This window comes from Camelus bactrianus, chromosome 16, assembly GCF_048773025.1.
Source record: "Camelus bactrianus isolate YW-2024 breed Bactrian camel chromosome 16, ASM4877302v1, whole genome shotgun sequence".
In the NCBI taxonomy this organism is placed as follows: domain Eukaryota; kingdom Metazoa; phylum Chordata; class Mammalia; order Artiodactyla; family Camelidae; genus Camelus; species Camelus bactrianus.
In genome coordinates, this window is record NC_133554.1 from 15,434,073 (window position 1) to 15,453,301 (window position 19,229).

At 44.7% G+C, this 19,229-nt stretch overlaps 1 protein-coding gene, 2 non-coding genes and 1 pseudogene across 9 annotated transcripts in view; 3 read left to right on the plus strand and 1 right to left on the minus strand.

The window, feature by feature from the left end:
* Positions 1 to 19,229, plus strand: part of TEX14 (testis expressed 14, intercellular bridge forming factor) — a 126,153-nt gene that overhangs the window by 70,317 nt on the left and 36,607 nt on the right. For 6 of the 7 annotated variants that reach the window (XM_074342715.1, XM_045513762.2, XM_074342713.1 and 3 more), the window contains exons 3-10: positions 7,816 to 7,930; positions 11,027 to 11,192; positions 12,019 to 12,155; positions 13,918 to 13,999; positions 14,895 to 15,025; positions 16,119 to 16,232; positions 17,257 to 17,380; positions 18,535 to 18,713. In XM_074342715.1, coding sequence (XP_074198816.1) covers positions 7,816 to 7,930; positions 11,027 to 11,192; positions 12,019 to 12,155; positions 13,918 to 13,999; positions 14,895 to 15,025; positions 16,119 to 16,232; positions 17,257 to 17,380; positions 18,535 to 18,713 — 1,048 coding nt within the window. Of the gene's footprint in view, positions 1 to 2,936; positions 7,269 to 7,815; positions 7,931 to 11,026; positions 11,193 to 12,018; positions 12,156 to 13,917; positions 14,000 to 14,894; positions 15,026 to 16,118; positions 16,233 to 17,256; positions 17,381 to 18,534; positions 18,714 to 19,229 lie in introns of those variants that run through there. The other variant, XM_045513763.2, reaches the window with a different exon arrangement.
* Positions 275 to 487, plus strand: LOC123615674 (small nucleolar RNA U3). The gene has a single exon (XR_006723357.1). It is a non-coding gene; the product is annotated as a small nucleolar RNA U3 (small nucleolar RNA).
* On the minus strand, positions 1,707 to 3,180 carry LOC105065901 (E3 ubiquitin-protein ligase Hakai pseudogene; annotated as a pseudogene).
* On the plus strand, positions 5,902 to 6,116 carry LOC123615670 (small nucleolar RNA U3). The gene has a single exon (XR_006723354.2). It is a non-coding gene; the product is annotated as a small nucleolar RNA U3 (small nucleolar RNA).

The window sequence follows — 19,229 nt, forward strand, 5'->3', positions numbered from 1 at the left end:
TGTGGAGTGCATGCCTCCCGGGCTTTAAAGACGCAGATTGTCATTGGCTGTCATTCAGTATTATGTTAATTAAGTGTGACTGCTTTAAAAGTTGTTAAATTACATTTCCAGTTAAAATGTTAAAATGAGTTGGGAAGTGATAGCATTTGAAAGATTGTATTTTCAAAAGCTCTTTCTATTTTTTCTAGTAGAACTAGAAGTGGGGAAATTATCTTGCCATCAGTGAAAAGTGCGTGGCTGCCACAGAGCAATCAGAGGCCTCGAAGATAAAGTCAAGACTATACTTTCAGGGATCATTTCTATAGTTTGTTACTAGAGAAGCTTCTTTGAACGTGTAGAGCACCCATAGACCACGAGAAGGTGTCGTGTTCTCTCCTGAGCCTGAAGTTGGTTCTTGGTGTTGCTTAGGGTGACTGCCATTTGCCATTGATGACTGTTCTTCTTTTCTTTTGGAAGAGTAAGAGGGAGAGGACACTATCTGAGTGGTTTTTGGTTTTTACCTAGTTTAATGGGAGGAAGATCTTCGAAAAGTGATGTATTTTTCTGCGAGGGTTCTTAGTGGTTTTAAGCTAATAATGTGTTGTGTTTACCTCTGGTATGTGGGTTTTTCAAAGATGTGTGTTTGAATAACTTTTTGATTTTGAGTGTAGGACTTCTATGGTGTTGCCATCTCAACCCTGGTGTTAGGCATTGAATATGTCTCTGTAAATAAATTCATGTCTGGGCTTTGAAGTGTCTTACTATAAGCAATAGGGTAGTAAGAGTTACCCAGAAAATGGGCTTGAAGTAGCTTTAGACATAAATTTTGGTATGTCCTTAGTTAAAATAGTGTATACTTTTCCCCCTCAGTGCTGTTTTTCTTGTTTTAATTATGTTACTTCAGCTAAAGATAATTTTAAGTCAGCCTTTTTAGTCTGTTGCACTGACACTTTTTTCATTTGCTTAATCTAAACTGTATTGTTATTTGAACTTCACCTTAAAGTTATTCCAGAATAATGAGATGCTTTTCCTGACATCTGCTTTAGGAAGTTACTCTGGTTTTGCACTGGAGCCCTTCACACATCAAACTTGTCATTGCACAGTAGGCTAGAAAAATCAGCAAAATCTCCTAATTCTACCAACTATTATGTGATATAGTTCACTTTAGGAAAAAGCAGGCTTCATTTCCTGTTGGAGGTGGTAATGCTTTTGAAAACTGCCATTATTACACAGCATATGTTCCACTAATTTTTTTTTTTTTTTACTTTTAGGGTTTCACTGTAACTTTGGGAAATTAGTGGTAAAACATGGTTTAAAAAATATATGTGGCTGCACTTAAATTCACATAAAAATAGCATTTTTATAACCATATAGAAATTTAAACCTTTCACGCAGATTAACAAAATGTACCACAAGAAAAACTAAATATCGGATTTAACAAAAGCAATGCTTTTGAAAGTGAAATGATGAAAAATTTTGTTCAAATTTTTTACAAAGGTGGCCTCTGAGTCAATTTACCACACTAGGGGAACAAAGGTGTTAAAGTACAGCTGTGCTCAACTGAGCCACTTATTATGGCATAGCACTTGAAATCAATTTTTCAAGATTTAAAACCATTTTAGGAGACAAGACCCTGAGTGTTTTACAGCAAGAGGTGCTTTTCCTTCCCTAGTCAAAGCTTAATTAAAAGATTGACTATACAGAGGTTTTGTTTCCTCACTATATCTTTAGTTTAAAATACTATTGTCATTGTAACATGGTCTGTATCTTGTCTGATCTGGATGATCTGGTCCAGGAAGTAGGGTTTGAGAAGGTGGACCCTGCATTCATGGAGGAGGAGGTGGCCCCCTTGGTGCAGGCCATATACCAGGACTCATTCCTCCTGGTTGTGGAGGGCTCAGAGTTCCTTGATCTTCAGTGAACTGGGTAGAGAGTTAGGATTATACTGGTGAGGAGGGGGTACAGTTATACATGGATCACCATGTTGAGGTGGGGGAGGTTCAGGAGGAGGATGATTCATATAAGGTGGCATCTGGCCAATAATATGCCCAGGGGGAGGGGTTTTTGGTGGCAGAGCAGGGGTCATTGGTGGAGGTGAAGCTTGGCTATAAACCAGGTGAGGAGTACCTGCAGGCTGGGGAGGATATGGTATTGGATGGCTTATTGGTGATGGAGGAGGTGGGGGTGGTACATAGTGTTCCTGTGGAGGTGTAATATGATGAAGGTGTGATACCACTGGTTGACCCCGATACTCAGGATGATGGTGAGCAGGTGCTTGGGCAGGAGGTCGTGGCTCTTTAGCACCTGAATTTGAGTCATCCTGAATAAGGACAATTATTAAATTGCTGTGTTTTCTTGTTGAAATATGAAAGGTTTCCTGACTGATCAAAGGAGGTGGAGCCATGAACAATTCTGCTGGAGGAGCATGAATATCCTCAATGTGGCTGATTATAGTGTTCGTGTGGCACGTGTTGCAAAGGAGGTGGTGGCATCATGAGGTGATGGCATCATGATTGGCAGAATATGGTTCATGTGGTGCTTGTCTGGCGGCATTATAAACCGATCCGGGATTTCAGCTGGTGGGGCAATAGGAGGATGAACATTCTCAAGTGAAGCACGGGTAACAGGTTTTCCAGCTCTCGTATGGCGGTGGTTGATATGAGCCTGTAAGTCTCTCTGAGACAAATACATTCTCTTGCACCCTTTCACAATGCTACCCATGAAGAGAGAACCGCGTGTACATTGCTCAGTTCACTGCATGGGATCACTACAGCCTGGACACATCTTACCTCTTTCTTTCATGTAAAATAGCACAGTCATAGCAAAAAAACATGCTTGCATGGAATCATTCGCCCATAGATTTTAATAGGCAATCCACATTTGTCACAGAAATGAACTGGTGTATCATCCTTTTCACCTAAGATGTTTATCTGAAAGTCCCAAAAAAGGTGTCTAGGAAATTTTTGCTGGTTTCCAAATACTTCTCCCTCTTTACAGTTCTTCATTATAATTAAATCCTTCTTCATCACCAGGTGGAGCCTTTACAGGCATTCTGTTTATATTCCTTGGAGTTCGAGTTGAAGCTTTGGCTTTGTTCCTTTGTTTGGAGATGAGCTTTATTAGGAATTCAGGAACATCGAGACCACACCACTGATCCAGAACTGTATTAGTGCCTTGTAACTCATTGTCAGTGTCATCCATGATTCCCACTTACTCAGTTCTCATACCAGTTTTCCCCTTGTAGTTTCACTTGGTCACTTAACCTGGTCCCTGTTCTTAAAATTTTGATTATCACTTTTCTCTTATTCTCACTTTTCCACCTGAGTTCATGGCTTTAAGAACCTACTGGAAACCCCTTTTTTCTCAGGCTTCCTTGGGTGATCTTTTAAAAGCATTTTTTTCCTATTAAAAATGTTTTTATTACAAAAAAATAGGTTATTTTAACCAGTGGAGTCAAAGATATATATTTTCTAAAGTTGCTTTGATGAACGTGGTATCATACTGAGGCAGATAACCCCATAAAAAGACCCGCAGGACTCCCAGGAAAGGCCACAACTTTCCTGCCAGGACCATCCGGTTCCCTGGCCCAGATCTATCTCACTTTTTGCGTCTGAAACAGCTTACTTACCCCTGAAATTCTATTGGTTCCCTGAGCTCACTCCTGATTGGTTATTTCCTTCACTCCTGATTGGTTCATTTCCCTAACTTCTGATTAGTCCATTTGTAGTACTTCATTGGAATTGAGCTCACTCCTGATTGGTTATTTCTCTCCCTCCTGATTGGGCCATTTCTACAAAGCTTGTTCCTAATTAGTCAACTTTTGTTATACCTCATTTGCAAATGATGTTGCAAAGTGTGAACTGGCAGCCTATAAAAGCTGGTGTAAAGCTACAGCTGGGGTTTAGAGCTTGGAGTGTTAACTCTTCGGGACCTGCTGGTGTAATAAACCTTCTGAGTTCTCCAGCTTTTGGGTTGGTCTCTCACTAGGATCCAGGTTGCTGTCACAGCGAAGCTGTAACACATTTTCCCGCAGCAGTACTATATAGATCCTGCTGCTTGCTTTTCTTGGGCTTTTTTTTTTTTTTTTTTTTGAAATTCACGTGTTTCAAGAAACATGAACAGACAAGGAAGCCATTAGAAATCAGTCTGTGCCATATCAGCAGAGATTTAGAGACCTCTATGCTGTTTTTTCTTCTTAATGCTTAAACAAAATAGTGGATAATTTGATACTATAAGTTTCTAATTATTCATTCGGTTGTTCATTCAACAAGTATGGTGCAGAGGGAATTTATACAGGAGCAAAGGAGCATACAAATAGCAAGCAGTTTAGTGTGTGTGTTCCTGAAGTGTGTGGTATGTATGTGAGACTTTAGGAAGTAAAGACTGGAAGGCAGATTGGATCAGACTATATGGTGCCATAAATCCCATGTGAAAGAGCTTCTACTACACATAGCAAAACATGGGGCACCACTGAATGCTGCATTAGTTGAAACCCATATCACTTGGGCAAAATGGATTATTTTTTAAGCTTAAATCCTTCTACTGGTTATAAGAATGTTGGGGTTTTAATTTTTAATATTTATAAAGTAGTTATTTGCTAAACTCTGTTAGATACTTCAATTCCATCATTTTAGCTACACCACTCATTGATTGAACTCTCTAATGTTGCCTGCCTGCTTGGATTCTTGCTTTTCCCATTTAACAGTATATCCTGTCTATCTGTAACCCAATTAATACAGATCTAATTCATTTTAATAACTTTATTATTTTATTATCTGTATGTACCATAATTTATTCAGCTGTGCTCCTACTGATGGATATTAGTATTTTCTTTTTTGAAGTTTGTATCACCAGAAACAAAGCTTTGATAAAATACTTTGTAATGTATGTTTACATAATGTTTTTAATATTCAAAGTGGGATTTCTGGGTCAAATTTTTAAGATACTGCCATCTTGCTTTCCAAAAGCATTATACCCAGTCACACTCCCAACTGTATTTATAGGAAAGTGTCTGTTTTCCAACATCTGAATTTTTTTTCTCGTTTTTCAGTTTTTTTTCAAGGATAAACGAAAAGTTTCTCTTTTCCACTATTTCATTTCATGTTGTATTGGTTTATTGAATACTCCAGACTAGGGTGAAATAGCCATCCTTTCTAAACTTCCTGGCAGAGAGAACAGCTTGTGTGAAGGAACATGATGAGTATGGGGAACTGTTAAGTGGTTCAGGATGGCTGGAGTGAGGGGGAATGTGGCTGGAAAGGTGAGTGAGGGCCAGACCATGCTGGACCTTGTAAATGAGAATTCTGTCTTTAGTCCAAGAGCTGGAAAGCTGCTAAAGCTTTACGCAGGGGAATGATGTCCTGCTTATTTAAACACATTTTTTTTCCTCACAAGTTTCACGTAAATAAAAAATTAGTTTTGAAAAAAAAATCCCAAACAATATTTACACGTTTGGTATTCTGGTCATAGTATAAAGGGCGCGCTTTGCAAATGTCATCGTTTTTGGCTTTTGGGTCATTGCTCTCACCTTCCACTTTTGTCTTCGTTTTTCTCGGCCTCGCGCCAACCGCCAGTCTAAGTGGGGACGCGTCCTGACGCTGCGGCGCACTTTGCAGTCGTCAGCGTTTCACGTAAACCTGACGCTGCGGAACTGCCGCGCGAAGCGGGGCGGGGTTGGAGTTATGTGGCGTGTGATTGTGATTGGCTGTTTAACAACAGTATGTTAATTAATGTGATAATTTGAAGTGTCTTCTGAAACCCCAAGAATATTGAAACGCTTTGTTGAGCTTCGGTAATGGAAAAGTTCTTTAGAAAACACATGCCAGTTTACATTTCGAAAGAATAATGCTGTAAGAAATACTCACCATCACTTAAATATGTGTGGGCTCCGTACACCAAGGACAAAGCAGAGAGTGTGTGGTTAAGACTATACTTTCAGGGATCATTTCTATAGTTCGTTACTAGAGAAGTTTCTCTGAACGTGTAGAGCACCCGAAACCACGAGGAGGAGGCGTAGCGTTCTCTCCTGAGCGTGAAGCCGGCTTTTGGTGTCGCTTGTGTGACTGCCATTTGCCATTGATGATCGTTCTTCTCTTCCACTTGGTGGAGTAAGAGGGAGAAAACGCAATCTGAGTGGTTTCGGTTTTCAAACTGTGTTAGGAATTGAAGTGTGTGTTTTTGTTAGGGCGTTGTGCATACGTACGGGTTTTAGTGTCAGAGTTTGTTTTCGCGTTCACTATTGTTTGGTGTATAGTTTCGTATTTTTTTTTTTTTTTTTTTGGCCTGCTTTGTAAGTTGATTTTTCTGGTTAGTTCGGGATATTCTGCACGTGGGTAGCATAACATGTTTCATTGGGGGGGAGGTTATTTAGGAAGTAGCTCCGTTGTGTTGGTTTTTATGGTTGACTAGTACGTTCCATCAACATAAAGTATACAACAGTTTCCTTATTGTGTTATTTGTTGATAGGCGGTTAGGTTGCTTCCATGTGTTCGCTGTTTATTGTAAGTAATGTTGTTACGAACGTTGGGGAGCAAGTATCTTATTGAGTTACTTTTCTCGCAGTGGGGTTGTTGAATCTTAGGTAAAACCTATTTTCGGTTTTTAAAGGAGTTTTGAGTTTTCTACAGTGACTGTACCAAATTACATTCTCATCAACAGTGTAGGAGAGTTCCCTTTTCTTCACACCTTCTCCAGCATTCTTTGTGCCCATTCTGACTGGCCTGGAGGTGCTACCTCATTGTAGTGTGGATTTGCAGTTCCCTGATAATTAGAGATATTGAGCATCTTTTCATGTGCCTATTGGTCACCTTTATGTTTTCATTCGAGAAATGTCTGTTTAGGTCTTCTGCCCGTTTTTTAGTTGTTACTGAGTTGTATAAGCTGTTTGTATATTCTGAAAATTAAACCCTTGTCAGTCCCATGGTTTGCAAATATTTCCTCCTATCCTGTAGGTTGTCTTTTCATTTTGTTTATAGTTTCCTGTGATGTGCAAAGCTTATAAATTTGATTAGGTCCTATGTGTTTATTTTTGCTTTTATTTCTGTTGCTTTGGTAGACTGACTGACCTAGGGGAACTTTGCTACCATTTATGTCAGAGAATATTTTGCCTGTGTTCTCTTCTAGCAGATTTATGGTGTCTTGTCTTATGTTTAAGTTTATTTTTGTGTATGGCATGAGGGATTGTTCTAACTTCACATATACACACGTCCAGCTTTCCCAGCACCACTCACAAGAGACTGCCTTTCTCCAATGAATGTTCTTTTCTCCTTTGCTGAAGATCAGTTGGCCAGGTGTGTGGATTTATCTCTGGGCTCTCTATTCTGTTCCACTGATCCATATGTCTGTTTTTGTGCCAGTACCACGCTGTTTTGATTACTGTAGCTCTGTAGTATTGGGGAGTTGATATCTTTTATTTTTCTTCTGTCAGTATATTTCAGTTGGTGGGCTCTAATGTTGGTGACTTTTGTTCCGAATCATCCTTTTGTATTGTACCTAACACACACTATCATTAATTCCCTTTTTCATGCCTTATGAAGACAGAACAATCTTAATCCCTTTTATTTTTCTTAGCATACCAGAGTGTGGTGAAATGTTTCAGTGCAACTTTCTGTAAATAAATTTTGTAGATATGTAAACACTATGGTTGCTTTCTTGTTGATCTATGTATGGCCTTTTCTGTTACTATGACTAATGAAAGCTTTTATTTTTCCTTTTTAAAAAGATAAATTTGCAGTAGTGATAAAGTACTGTATAAAAGAATTCCCTAATATGAATTTCACAAGTTTTATCTCAAGAGATTTCCTTACATTGGTATTGATTCTGGTATTTGCTTTGCAGGAGTTTATGTTGATGCAGTTAACTCCCTGGGCCAAACACCACTTTTCATTGCTGCATTATTAGGCCTTACAAAATTAGTTGATATCCTGGTGGATTATGGATCAGATCCAAATCAGTAAGTACAATAACATCGCTGTCTAGAAAATATGCTCTCAGGATGAGTTGGGGCATTTGGAAACTAATTTGACAACATATTAAAAGTTCCTCTACTAATTTGTATCAGTGAAATACTTTGTATACTTATGTTGAAACATTATTTTCACTGCTAATAAAATTTTTTCCAATTTTATTAGACCTTCTGAAATAAGAGAAACTTACTAGTCATTAATTAGTCATTAACAAGTACTGTTTATATAGTTCCACCCCACATTATAATTTATGATTTGCTTAAGCACTTTAACATATCCCACAACCAAGTTCTCCACAAATTAATATACTTGGCATCACTTCGTCAGGATGACTTTTGCAGTGGTGGTTTAAAAGAATCTGAGTAATAGTAGGTCCAAATTTTAATATGGAACAGCAACCCAATGTAATGAATCCACTACAAGAAAACATTTCTTCTCTTTATATAGGGCTTTTGCTTTTCCCAGGGCTTTCCCACACACTAGCTCGCTAGAGCTTTACAACCACCTCTTTGACAGAGGACAGCAGGTATTTTTGCAGTTCCCACTGGACAGAACCAGAAACAAGTTTTGAGCATTTACTTGATTCCAGCTGATTTTCACAGGAATGCTAGAATATGAACAATCATAAGTCATAAAATAGCTTTTGCATCTTACATAAGGAGACCCTGCTTAATGTATTTTTTAAAGAAGTATTGATGTTGGAAGCTTGTTTTTGTTATGACTTTGCTTAGTGGGAAAAAACTTGGAAGCTTGGAAAAGTATAAAGAAAAAAAACCAATCAGTGTGAGAATTCTGTAATTCAGAGATAACACAGTGAACATTTTGCTGTTTCCTCCCAAAATTTTTCTGGATTCATATAAACTCTGTTTCTACTGTATCAGTATTTAATTTCAAAGCTCAGAAATAAAGGGCTCTCTCACTTGATGTTTGCAGTTAACAGCTATGTGGAGAGGCCATATTAGCCCTGCAGTTCCTCAGCAAAAATGCAGCATTTCCCATTCATCTGCTTTGTGGAAACTTAGAGCTGGGTTCTTTAAAGAACAAATCATTCAAATCTTTAATATTCCAGATTAGGGGACTGATGCCCGGGAGGTTTAAATGACTGGCCTGTCGTGGTGCATTTGTATTAATGATAGGACTGAGACCAGGAGCTCAGCACCTGAAAAACTGAGGAGTTCCCTTCTTAGAAGTCCCCCGTGATGCTGGAGGAGGTGGGAAAAGGCGATATCAAGGAGAGGAAGGCAAATCGGATTTTTATTTTGTGACGGGAATGCCTTCATATACTTAAAAAATATCTTCCATCAACGTGAAGGGAGATTTCTGGGGGGAGGTTGTATTCCTGAGTTCTCAATGGAAATGCTGTGATGGCCTGGGCTTACTGAGGTCACGGAGTCAGGTGCTTGGAGGACCAAGCAGGGTCACTGGGTACAGGCTCTGTCTAAGGAGCTTCTGTTGCAGTTGGCAGGAAAGGGAGCCAGGGAGGCCAGATCTTCCCAATTTCCAAGAGGTTGAAAATCCCAATTGTTAATGCGAAATCTCTAAAGTATTAAATACTGCCCGTTACTTTAAATTCTTTTTTTGAAACACTGTGTGGACCAAATAAAACATGTCTCTGGGTAGCCAGATTAGTCTGTGGGCCTCCGGTTTTCAACCTTTAGGGTAAATTAATGAAACAATACACATTTTAATACCACTTGGACCTGGATTCCCTTGTAAGGTTTAGTTGGGTATAAAAACCATTATTCCTTTCTTCCTTAGCATTCAAGAGAAATGAAAAAGAATGTCTTCCCTCTCCCTACCCAGCTCTCTTACTGTTAATAGAAAGAATGATCAGAAGGCTGTAAAACACGCACATTTATTTTTAAAGCGTAGAGGATATTACTGTTCCCATAGTGCAGTGTGCTGGACTGCTTTTTAGACTCAGCAGTAGGAGAAAGCTCACAATGAGCTATCCCAGGTGTTCCCTGGCCAGCTTTATTGGCATCACCTGGGGAACTTGGAAAAAGCACACATTCCTGGGCCCCTTGCCTGCAGATTCTGACCCAGTCTGCCGTGTAATCTGAGCCATCTGTGTTTTTGAAAAATATTCCAGTGGCTTATTAACTAAACTGTGCTACATCCATACGTTGGAATACTATGCAGCTGTTAAAAAGAATTGAGGTGGTTTGTATGTTCTCACGTGGAAGTTTCTCCAAGGTATATTGTTAAATGAAAAAATTTAAATGCAGAACAGTTAACATGACATACAAGGTATATTGTTAAATGAAAAAATTTAAATGCAGAACAGTTAACATGACATATTCTTATTCCTACCTGTATATGTATAGGGAATTTCTGGAAGGATACAAACACTTGTAACAGTAGTTGCCTCTGGGCAAGGGAATTGGGGTCTGGAGTTGGGAGACTTAATCGTTCTTCTCCTTTTCCTCCTTTTTGATTTTATGTCTTCCTCTGCCTCTCTTTCCTCCTCCTGTTTGTGCTTCTTTTTCAATTAAAGAGAGCAAGCTTTCTAGGTGATTCTGATGTGCAACCAGGTTAGGAAACCACAGCTGCATAATACGTCTAGCTGTATCCTTTAGGCTGTCCCTTCGTATCTCATTTTATTGGCTTTGGTTAAATTTTTCTGAGTTGTAGATCCTTGACCAGATCGCTGATGCCAAGTTTTGTGGGCCTCTAGCATAGAGCTGGGGAGATCCAGGCATTCTCACGTGAGAGAGATGGTCTCTGGTTAGGTTGTGCTTCACCAGCCTGATCACAGGACACTACAGATATGAAGAAATTGTTTCAGGGCAGCCAGTGTCAGGGGGCAGTGGGGAAAGAACATTGAATTTCAGACCAGACCCATACCTGGGTGTGAATCTCGGCTTTGCCCTTTTGTTTCCTCATCTATAAATTGAGAAATAGTACCACCTTGAAGGTGGAGGTAAGGTGGAAAAAGAGGATACATTGGCCCAGACAGGGGCCTCACAAGGTGTTTTTACCACCCTCACCACCAAAAGTGGCCTTTGTGGAAAGGGAGTCCTGTGTTACCCGTGGAAGGGGAGGAGTGTTGCCATGGACACTCATTGTAACCTCCCCCATAGCCGCTGCTTTGATGGGAGCACCCCTGTCCACGCAGCAGCATTTTCAGGCAATCAGTGGATCCTCAGCAAACTGCTGGATGCAGGGGGTGATCTTCGACTCCACGATGAGAATGGTCGAAACCCGCAAACCTGGGCCCTGGCAGCAGACAAGGAACGCAGCACCGCGGTAAGTGTGGGCCCACCGCAGCCACACCTGAGGCAGAGCGCTGGGCTGGGGGTCAGGAGCCCAGGGCAGAGGCTGGTCCTGGGGGCAGCACACAGCTTGCAGTGGCCTTGTCATTGGCTCTGGACACACAGGCCTGGGCTGGAGCAAGTTAATCAGCTGTAAAACCTTGGGCAAGTCTAGTGAAATTTTCTGGTCATCCAGTCAGTGGGGAGGGAGAACAATTGTAATTGTCTGACCCTTAACTAGCACCTACCATGCATTAGACATTCTGAATTAAATTAGCTAAATATTAACTCGTGCAATCTTTACAACAACCCTCTCAGGTCAGTACTGTTGTTGCCCCCATTTTACAGATGGGGAAACTGAGGTGCATTGGCATTAAGTACCTTGCCTGTGGCTGCACACTAGCAAGTGTAATGTGTTTTAATGAGGACTAAATAACCTAACAAATGTAAAGAACACAGAGCATGCATAGTGCTGGGCACATGGAGGGAAGGGGGAGATAGGAGAGGCCCCGCCCCCTCTGGTTCTCCTGCTCCTTAGCTCTTGTGCCTTGGACAAGTAATTTTACTCCTCCTGCCTCAGTTTCCTCATCTGTTAAATGGGGAGGGAGTTGGAGGAAGTTATTGCCAACTCATCTCCCTGAAAGTGGAATCATCTCATTCCGTATCTTTAGGAAGTCACTTGGGCCCTTCCCTTCCCAGAGGTTTCCCTGTCAGAGCCTCCTGGCTCCTCAGACCATTCACCTCAGTCCATTCCAGCCCCATCGAAGGCCAGGGTGGCCATTAGCCGAGCTGGCATTGAGTGTCTCTGCCGTGTGTTGCAGATGGTGGAGTTCATGCACCGCTGCGCCCTGCACATGCAGACCATCATCCAGGGCTTCTCCTATGACCTCCTGAAGAAGATTGACTCCCCACAGCGGCTCATCTGTAGCCTGCCCCGGTTTGGGGGCCTCATGCCAGGGTGAGTGCTGCCTTAAGCAGAGTGGGATGTTCTGCATCACCCCAGCCTTGCTCGTGGGAGCCCTGCAGCTGGGGCCACCTCTGTCCCCTCCACATCAGTCCCTTCCAGCATCTGGCCCACCCAAAGGGGTGAGCTTGGAAGGAGAGGATGTGTCCTCTGAAAACCTTCGGTTGTCCTCGTATTTCCAAGAATGTCTGAGGGAAATGAGTTCTGGGCTCCAGTGGGAACCATCCTACGGTTAACAAGGGAGGAACATTTCAGGTCTGGGGTGCCCAGCAGAAAACCCTTTCTCAGCATAGCAAGTGGCTAGCTTTTTTTGTCATCTCTGAACCACCGGAGGCATATTCCCTTATTGATAAGTGCTTAATTTAAGGTTCCTTGGGCTGTTTTAAGCTGGTGTAAGACTTGGTGCCGCCTGGGTGGGCAGCTTCCCCTGCCCCCATCACAGCTACAGGAGTGGGGCTCCATCCAGGTTTCTCTCCACCCTCAGGGAGTTAAGTTTTGAATTCCCTGGGCTTTATTGACTTAGGGTATATTTGTGGAGAATTCTTTCCATTTTGATTTTCTCTGATGGCATCTTTTCTTGTGATCAGTGTGACTAGACTTGTCACAGTCTTCACAGGCTCCCCCATCCCATTCTGTGCACATGCATCCTGGTTTTCCTCGCATGACCTGGATGCCACTGGCTTCTCAGGCAAGATGAGTTAGTGATTCCCCGAGGACAAGTGACTCCTAACTGCTCTCCCTGCTGCCGCTCTTGCCCACCTTGGTTCTTTACTCAGCATCCAGAATGACCTTTTAAAAATGGAAATCAAACTATGCCATTCTCTGCTAAAAACCCTCTTAGGGTCTTCCCCATGGCTACTAGGATAAACTCCCAAATCCCTCATCTGGCCTTGGAGCCTCTTCGTGATCCAGCTTCTTCCATCTCTCATACCTCCTCTTCTGCCAGCGTTAGGATCTTGGCAGACCAAGTTCCTTTAGTAGGGCCAAAGCCCAATCCCTGCTGCTGTTTGGTGACCTCAGGTTACCCTTTTCTGGCCCCATTTTTCCCATCTGAAAAATGAGAAAGTTGGACAAGATACGCCTTATGTATGGTTCTTTCCAGTTTTGACCATCTGTCATCATTATCTATTGCTGCATAATGAATCATCTCCCCAAACTTGGCAGCTTCAAACAATAATAAATATTTGTGTCTCATACTGTTTCTGTGGGTCAGAAATCAGGGACTGGCTTAGCTGGGTTGTTCTGGCTCAGGGTTTCTCATGAGGATGTAGTCAAGCTGTAGCTTGGGCTGCAGTCATCTGAAGGCTTGACTGGGGCTGCAGGATCCAGTTCCAAGATGGTTCACTTGCATGGCTGACAAATTGGTGTTGGATGTTGGGCCTCCCCATTGGGCTGCTGGAGTGGCCCCACAATATGGCAGCTGGCCTCCTCCAGAGCACATGATCCAAGAGACATCAGGGCAGATGCTCTGCTGGGTCTAGCCTTGGAACTCACAGCACTGTATCATTTCTGTAATATCCTGCTGGATTAACAGGTCAGCCCTCTCTGACCTGTGAGTGGCTACCCAAGGGCATGAATACCAGGAGGTGGGGGTCATGGGGGCCCTCTCAGAGGCTGGCTGTTACAGCATCTGCAGTTCCACTGTCAAAGAGTAAAGACAAAACCAACCACACATTTTGACAACTTGGTTCAGCATTGTTGCTCTGGTTTGGGTAATTAATCCTTACTTTTCTCCCCCTCTTTTAAATATTTCTAGAAACCCTAATGGCTCTCCTAACCGACTGCTTAAAGCTGGAGTCATTTCTGCCCAAAATATCTACAGCTTTGGCTTTGGAAAGGTAAGAGGTTGTCACCGACAGCCAGTGTTTGCAGGACTAACTGGGGGATACCTGGCCCTGGCCCCATGTCCCATGACTTTGTCCAACTCCTCCTTACTTTTCCTCTCCAAAGTGTTTCTTTCTTTACTGCTTTCACAGGATAAGTACCTCTTAGTGTTCCTGTCCTCACTGAAGAATGGTGAAAACCCTTGAAAAGTCCCTTGAAGGACTTTGGGCTGGATATGGGGAGTTTAGAAAAATGATCCTTTAATTCCCAGTGAAGGCCCCAGACGTGTTCTGAAGGGAGGCAGAAAGCTGACCTCCTGGGTCTTATCTGTGACTGACCTTGTCCTCTTACCAATTTTTGAGCATTGTTGGAATGCCTTTAAGAAACTGGGATTTTTACACTGAGAAATCTTCTGAGGGAAAACAGTATTTTGGAGATCCTCGGTTCTGCTCATCAAAGAGACCGTTGGGAAATGTTGCTGGGTGGCTGGGTGGCGTTTGCTGACAGCTCAGCCCCCACCCCTGAGTCTGCTGGTTGTGCCGAGGCAGCCTGGGGTGGGGTGGGGTGGGGGAAAGGAATGTTGGCTTTGGCTGCACACAGGCCTGGGGTCTGTGGAGGACACAAGAGGCCCCTGAGCCCCAGCCTGGTGCTTCAGGCAGGCATCTGGCCTATTTCCATGAGCCTCAGTTTCCTCACTAGCCAAAGGGAAAAAGTATGATAACCTTGCAGGATTTCTTAGATGATTAAAGATAATAAAAAGGAATTATGTCCAGTGTATAGGAGTATTTAGCAAATTGGTAAATAGTAGATATCATTATTTTTAGCTGGCTGATAGAATTCTGGAGGCATTTTACTTTTTTCTCTTTTTTCCTCACCATCTGAAGCTGTGCTCTAATTTTTTGCTTTCAGTTTTATCTTACAGGGGGAACGCAGCTGGCCTACCTAGGATCTCTTCCAATAATTGGAGAAAAAGAAGTGATTCAAGCTGATGATGAGCCCACCTTCTCTTTCTTCAGTGGACCCTACATGGTCATGACCAAGTAAGCGGGAGCTGCCCAGTGGGAGGTCTGTTTTAGTGCCACAGGAAAAATGTGTGAGTTCCTCGTGTGTGGAGGGTTTCTGCCCAAACACAAGGACACACTGAAAAGCAGGTGTCTAAATCAGGATTCCTCAACCTGGACATGGTTGACATTTTTGTTAGCCCTTGTGGTTGGGGGTGGTCCTGTGCCTTGTAGGATGTTTAGGGGTGTCCCTGGTCTCTACTCCCTGGACGCCGGGAGCAGCTCTCTTTGCCCCCATCTCCTGCATTTGTGGTTGTGACAACCAAAATGTCTACAGAGCTGGCCAAATGGGCCCCCGACCAAATGGCCCTGAAAGTGGACTCACGACAGTGTTTCCACCTCTCTGCTCTCTAGAGAATTAGAGCAGTGTAGCGGTGACTGACCTCTGATACCAAAGGGCACTGGAGCCCTGCAGGCATCAGCTGGTGCCTCTCACCTGCCAAACGCAGCGGAGGCAGCAGTAACAGGATCCACCTGTGACAATGGTCCCTGGGCTGTTCTCAGTCCCCAGAGACCTGCCTCCTGAGGGGTTGCAGGAGTTGTCCTGGCCAGGTTCTCTTGTCCTTCTTGAGCCTGGCTGCTCTGGGCTCCCTGCTTAGCAGAAACACCCTTCTGAAAAGGCCTGTGCAGACTCGCGGGGCTCCGGACCCCCTGCACATACGCCGCTTGCTTTCCTGCCCGTGCCACAGATGTGTTGCTGTTCCCCTTGTCCTCCATCCGTGCTGTGGCCTTGGCCCACCTCCTCACTGTCCCTCCCCGGGCTAGCCTCCTAACTGGCCTCTCATCCTCCAGACCACCTGCGCCCTACCACTCCCCATGCTGCTGGTACAGTTGTCTTTCTAAAATACAAACCTGATCAAGTCACTCCCTCCCTTAAATCCTTCAGTGGCTTTGTGCCACCTGAACTAAGTTCCTGAGGACCTGGAGGGAGGAGGAGGGAGGACCTAGTAGTGCTGGGGTGGGGGGCTTACAGAATCTGGGTCAACACTGCTTCTCCGATCTCTGGCCGGAGGGCTCCTCACTGAAGAAGTGGCTGCTCACTCCCCCTCGTACCTCTCTCCTGCCCTTGCAGCCTGACGTGGAATGGGAGCAGGGTGACAGTGAAGGAGCTGAGCTTCCCCACCCACCCGCACTGCAGCAGGTTGCGGCTGGCTGACTTGTTAATTGCTGAGCAAGAGCACAGCAGGTGAGGAGGAAACCCCAGGGCACTTCGTGTCCAGGTCTCTTTACAGACCCAAGTTCAGGGCTGTGCAGGGCTGTCCTCAAGGTGTGGAGACTGGCCACCCTCAGCCTCAGCATTTCCTCATTGTTGGTTGATCTGACTTCCAAGGGCTGCCAAGAAAGAAGAATTAAGGAATAACCTGAGGGGTGGGGATGGTGGTGGTACAGGGGGCTCAATTCTGTCAGCTGACGGACTCCGCAAAACACAGGTCTCTGAGGTCCAGCCCTCAGGCCTGGCTGGCTCTCCTGCAGCCCCCGAGGCCCCCACATTTTGGGCCCTGTGCCCATCAGGACAGCATGCGCTGTCCTGTTGTTATAGAGCATGGCTGTGCTTGAGACCCACCCGTCTGAGGAACCATGTCTCTGCCTTTGAGGACACGCCCATGGGTCTCAGTACCTTAGGTTTCTTGCTGGGGCAGGAGCTCCATTCTTGGTTTCATACCAGGGCTGCTGAGGCCTTGGAATGGACCCTGGCTCGTCGAGTTCTCTCCAGAGGAGGTCACTCAGCTCCTGTAAGAGGCCAAACCTGTCCTTTTGGGGAAGTCAGCCTAAAGGGACCCAAAGAGGCTGGAAAGGCTCATGGACACAGCATGGATTTTGATGTGAGGCTGAGTGGCGTGTGTGACGTTGGGCAAGTTCCTGACATCTCCCTTGGTTTCCTCATCTCTGAAATAAGGATACGTGTCATTATGCCTTTCTTGGAGCTGGTTGTTAGGATCCAGATGCTGTACGTAAAGTGCCTTCCTCAGTAGCTCTTAGTGACTTTGTCATTGATGACTCTAAGTCATCAGGTTCTGACCAGTGAGGGGCCAAGGATTCCACCAACAGAGATACCTTACCCCACCCCACCCTGCTTTTTTAGAAAACCACTGTGTGCAAATGGTATTTGTTTGGAATGCATTCAAGGGGCTGAGAAGAAAGGAAAGCACCCATTTTTTCATCATGTCCTCCTTCTCTTTGCCTCACCTGAAGATTCTTTTCTTCTGCAGCAAGTTGCGGCACCCCCACCTGCTGCAGCTGATGGCCGTGTGCCTATCCCAGGACCTGGAGAAGACCCGCCTTGTATACGAGCGCATCACAGTTGGCTCGCTGTTCTCTGTCCTCCATGAACGGGTAAGTGGCCGTTTCCATGGATTCTTCCCTTGCTGCCCTCCCCAGTTCTCCCTCCCTCCCTCTTCCTTCTCCCCCAGGAGTAGAGTTCCCATTTGTGCATGCATGGAAGATAAATCTCTTAATTCTTTACTTTATGGGGGCTACATAATGCATCATTTAAGGCCGATAAGCACACTGGAACTAGTGTGACTTTATTATTGTTAGTCCTGCTTCTTTATCAGACATCAGAGGGCTCAGTAGAGCCAGAAAACACATAACCACACTTTGAGCAACCTGTAATCAAACAGCCTGGCCTGATTTCCCTGTATGTTCACTTGTGCCCCACAGGCCCTTTACCTTAGAGAGCTGTCTGTTTATATGCAAGCCTTTATCAGTCCCCTGTCGCTTTTCAGGTTTCCTGGGGCGGGTGGCGTCATCTTCCCTGGCCCACAGACTCCCTGGGAAATGCGCTGAGATGTGGCTTCACATCTCAGGTCCTGAAAGATTTGTTTTCCTCTCTCCACGCCTTTGTTCTAAAGACCCTGGGCAGGAGTGAGAAGAAACCTTCCAGGAAGGGCCCTTCCCCGAAATGGCTAGCCGCTCCTCCTGCCTGAGCGCCACCTCCTGGTGTTGTATTCCCCCTTCCTTTCCTCCGGTGAGGGCATTAACTTATAAAGCCACTTCTCTGGGGAGAGGCATGAAATGACTTTAATCAGCTGGGTGCCTTGGTGTGAGGGTATTTCTGTCCTCTTAGGAGAAACTTTCTAGGTCATCTGACCCACGGGAGGGGCTGAATTGTCCTTGAAGCGTCCAGGTTCTCCCACAGCGCAGGCTTGGCTGGGGATCGGGGCAGGTCAGGGCAGGTGATGGTGGTGGCTCCCGCACTGGAGGCGTGTACCAGACTTTGAGGACTTTCCTTCCTTTTTCTTGGTGTGAAGCAGCTTTGCTGAGGGAAAGGAACCCAGGTTTTGAGCCAGGAGGCCTGGATCAGTGGGACCGTAAGGCCATCACTTAACCTTACTGAGCTTTAGGTTACCCAGCTATAGGATGGGGACACTAGTTAGCTCGTGAAGGTCAGTTGAAAAGACTTTGGAAATGACAAAGCATTCTGCAGTACCTGGGGGACGCTGGGGCCCAGTCCCCTTTGTTCTGGCCATTTGATCCCCTGTTGGCAGCGGTCCCAGTTCCCGGTGCTGCACATGGAGGTGATTGTGCACCTGCTGCTCCAGATCTCCGATGCCCTGAGATACCTGCATACTCGGGGCTTTATCCACCGTTCCCTCAGCTCCTACGCCATCCACATCATCTCCACAGGGGAAGCGAGGCTGGCCAACCTGGAGTACATGGTGGAAAGGTAGGTGCACCTTGATCATGACTTCCCAACAGGGTCCCCCTGGGGGCGCTTTGCTGTAGAGGGAAAATCTGATCTAGGCAGGACTCTTCATTGGTGGGCCAAACCGTCTGTCAATGGAGGAAGAGGTTTCCCAAACGCCTTGCCCTATCTGCCAAGGTTAGAGGGACTTCGGGGAAGTTATTTTTGCTCAGGACTTCTAATAAACATTTAATAAGCATGAGCACCTATTGGCCAGCATGGGTAAATTTTCAGAATTTTCAGTGCTTCACACAACGGAGGTGTTACTCACTCGCATTGCAGTCTCGTGCGTGTGCGTCGGAGAGGGGCATTCACAGTGTTCTGCATTCCTCCCTTCCATGGCTCTGCCATCCCCCAGGCCTCAGTCTCCCACTGTGTCCTCTGCATTGCTGGTCAGTGAGCAAGAGAAAGCATGGAAGGACACACGATGGGGTTTAGGGACTACCTGAAGTGAACGGCCAGAGTCCAGTCACCTCTTCACTGCAGGGAGGCTGGGAA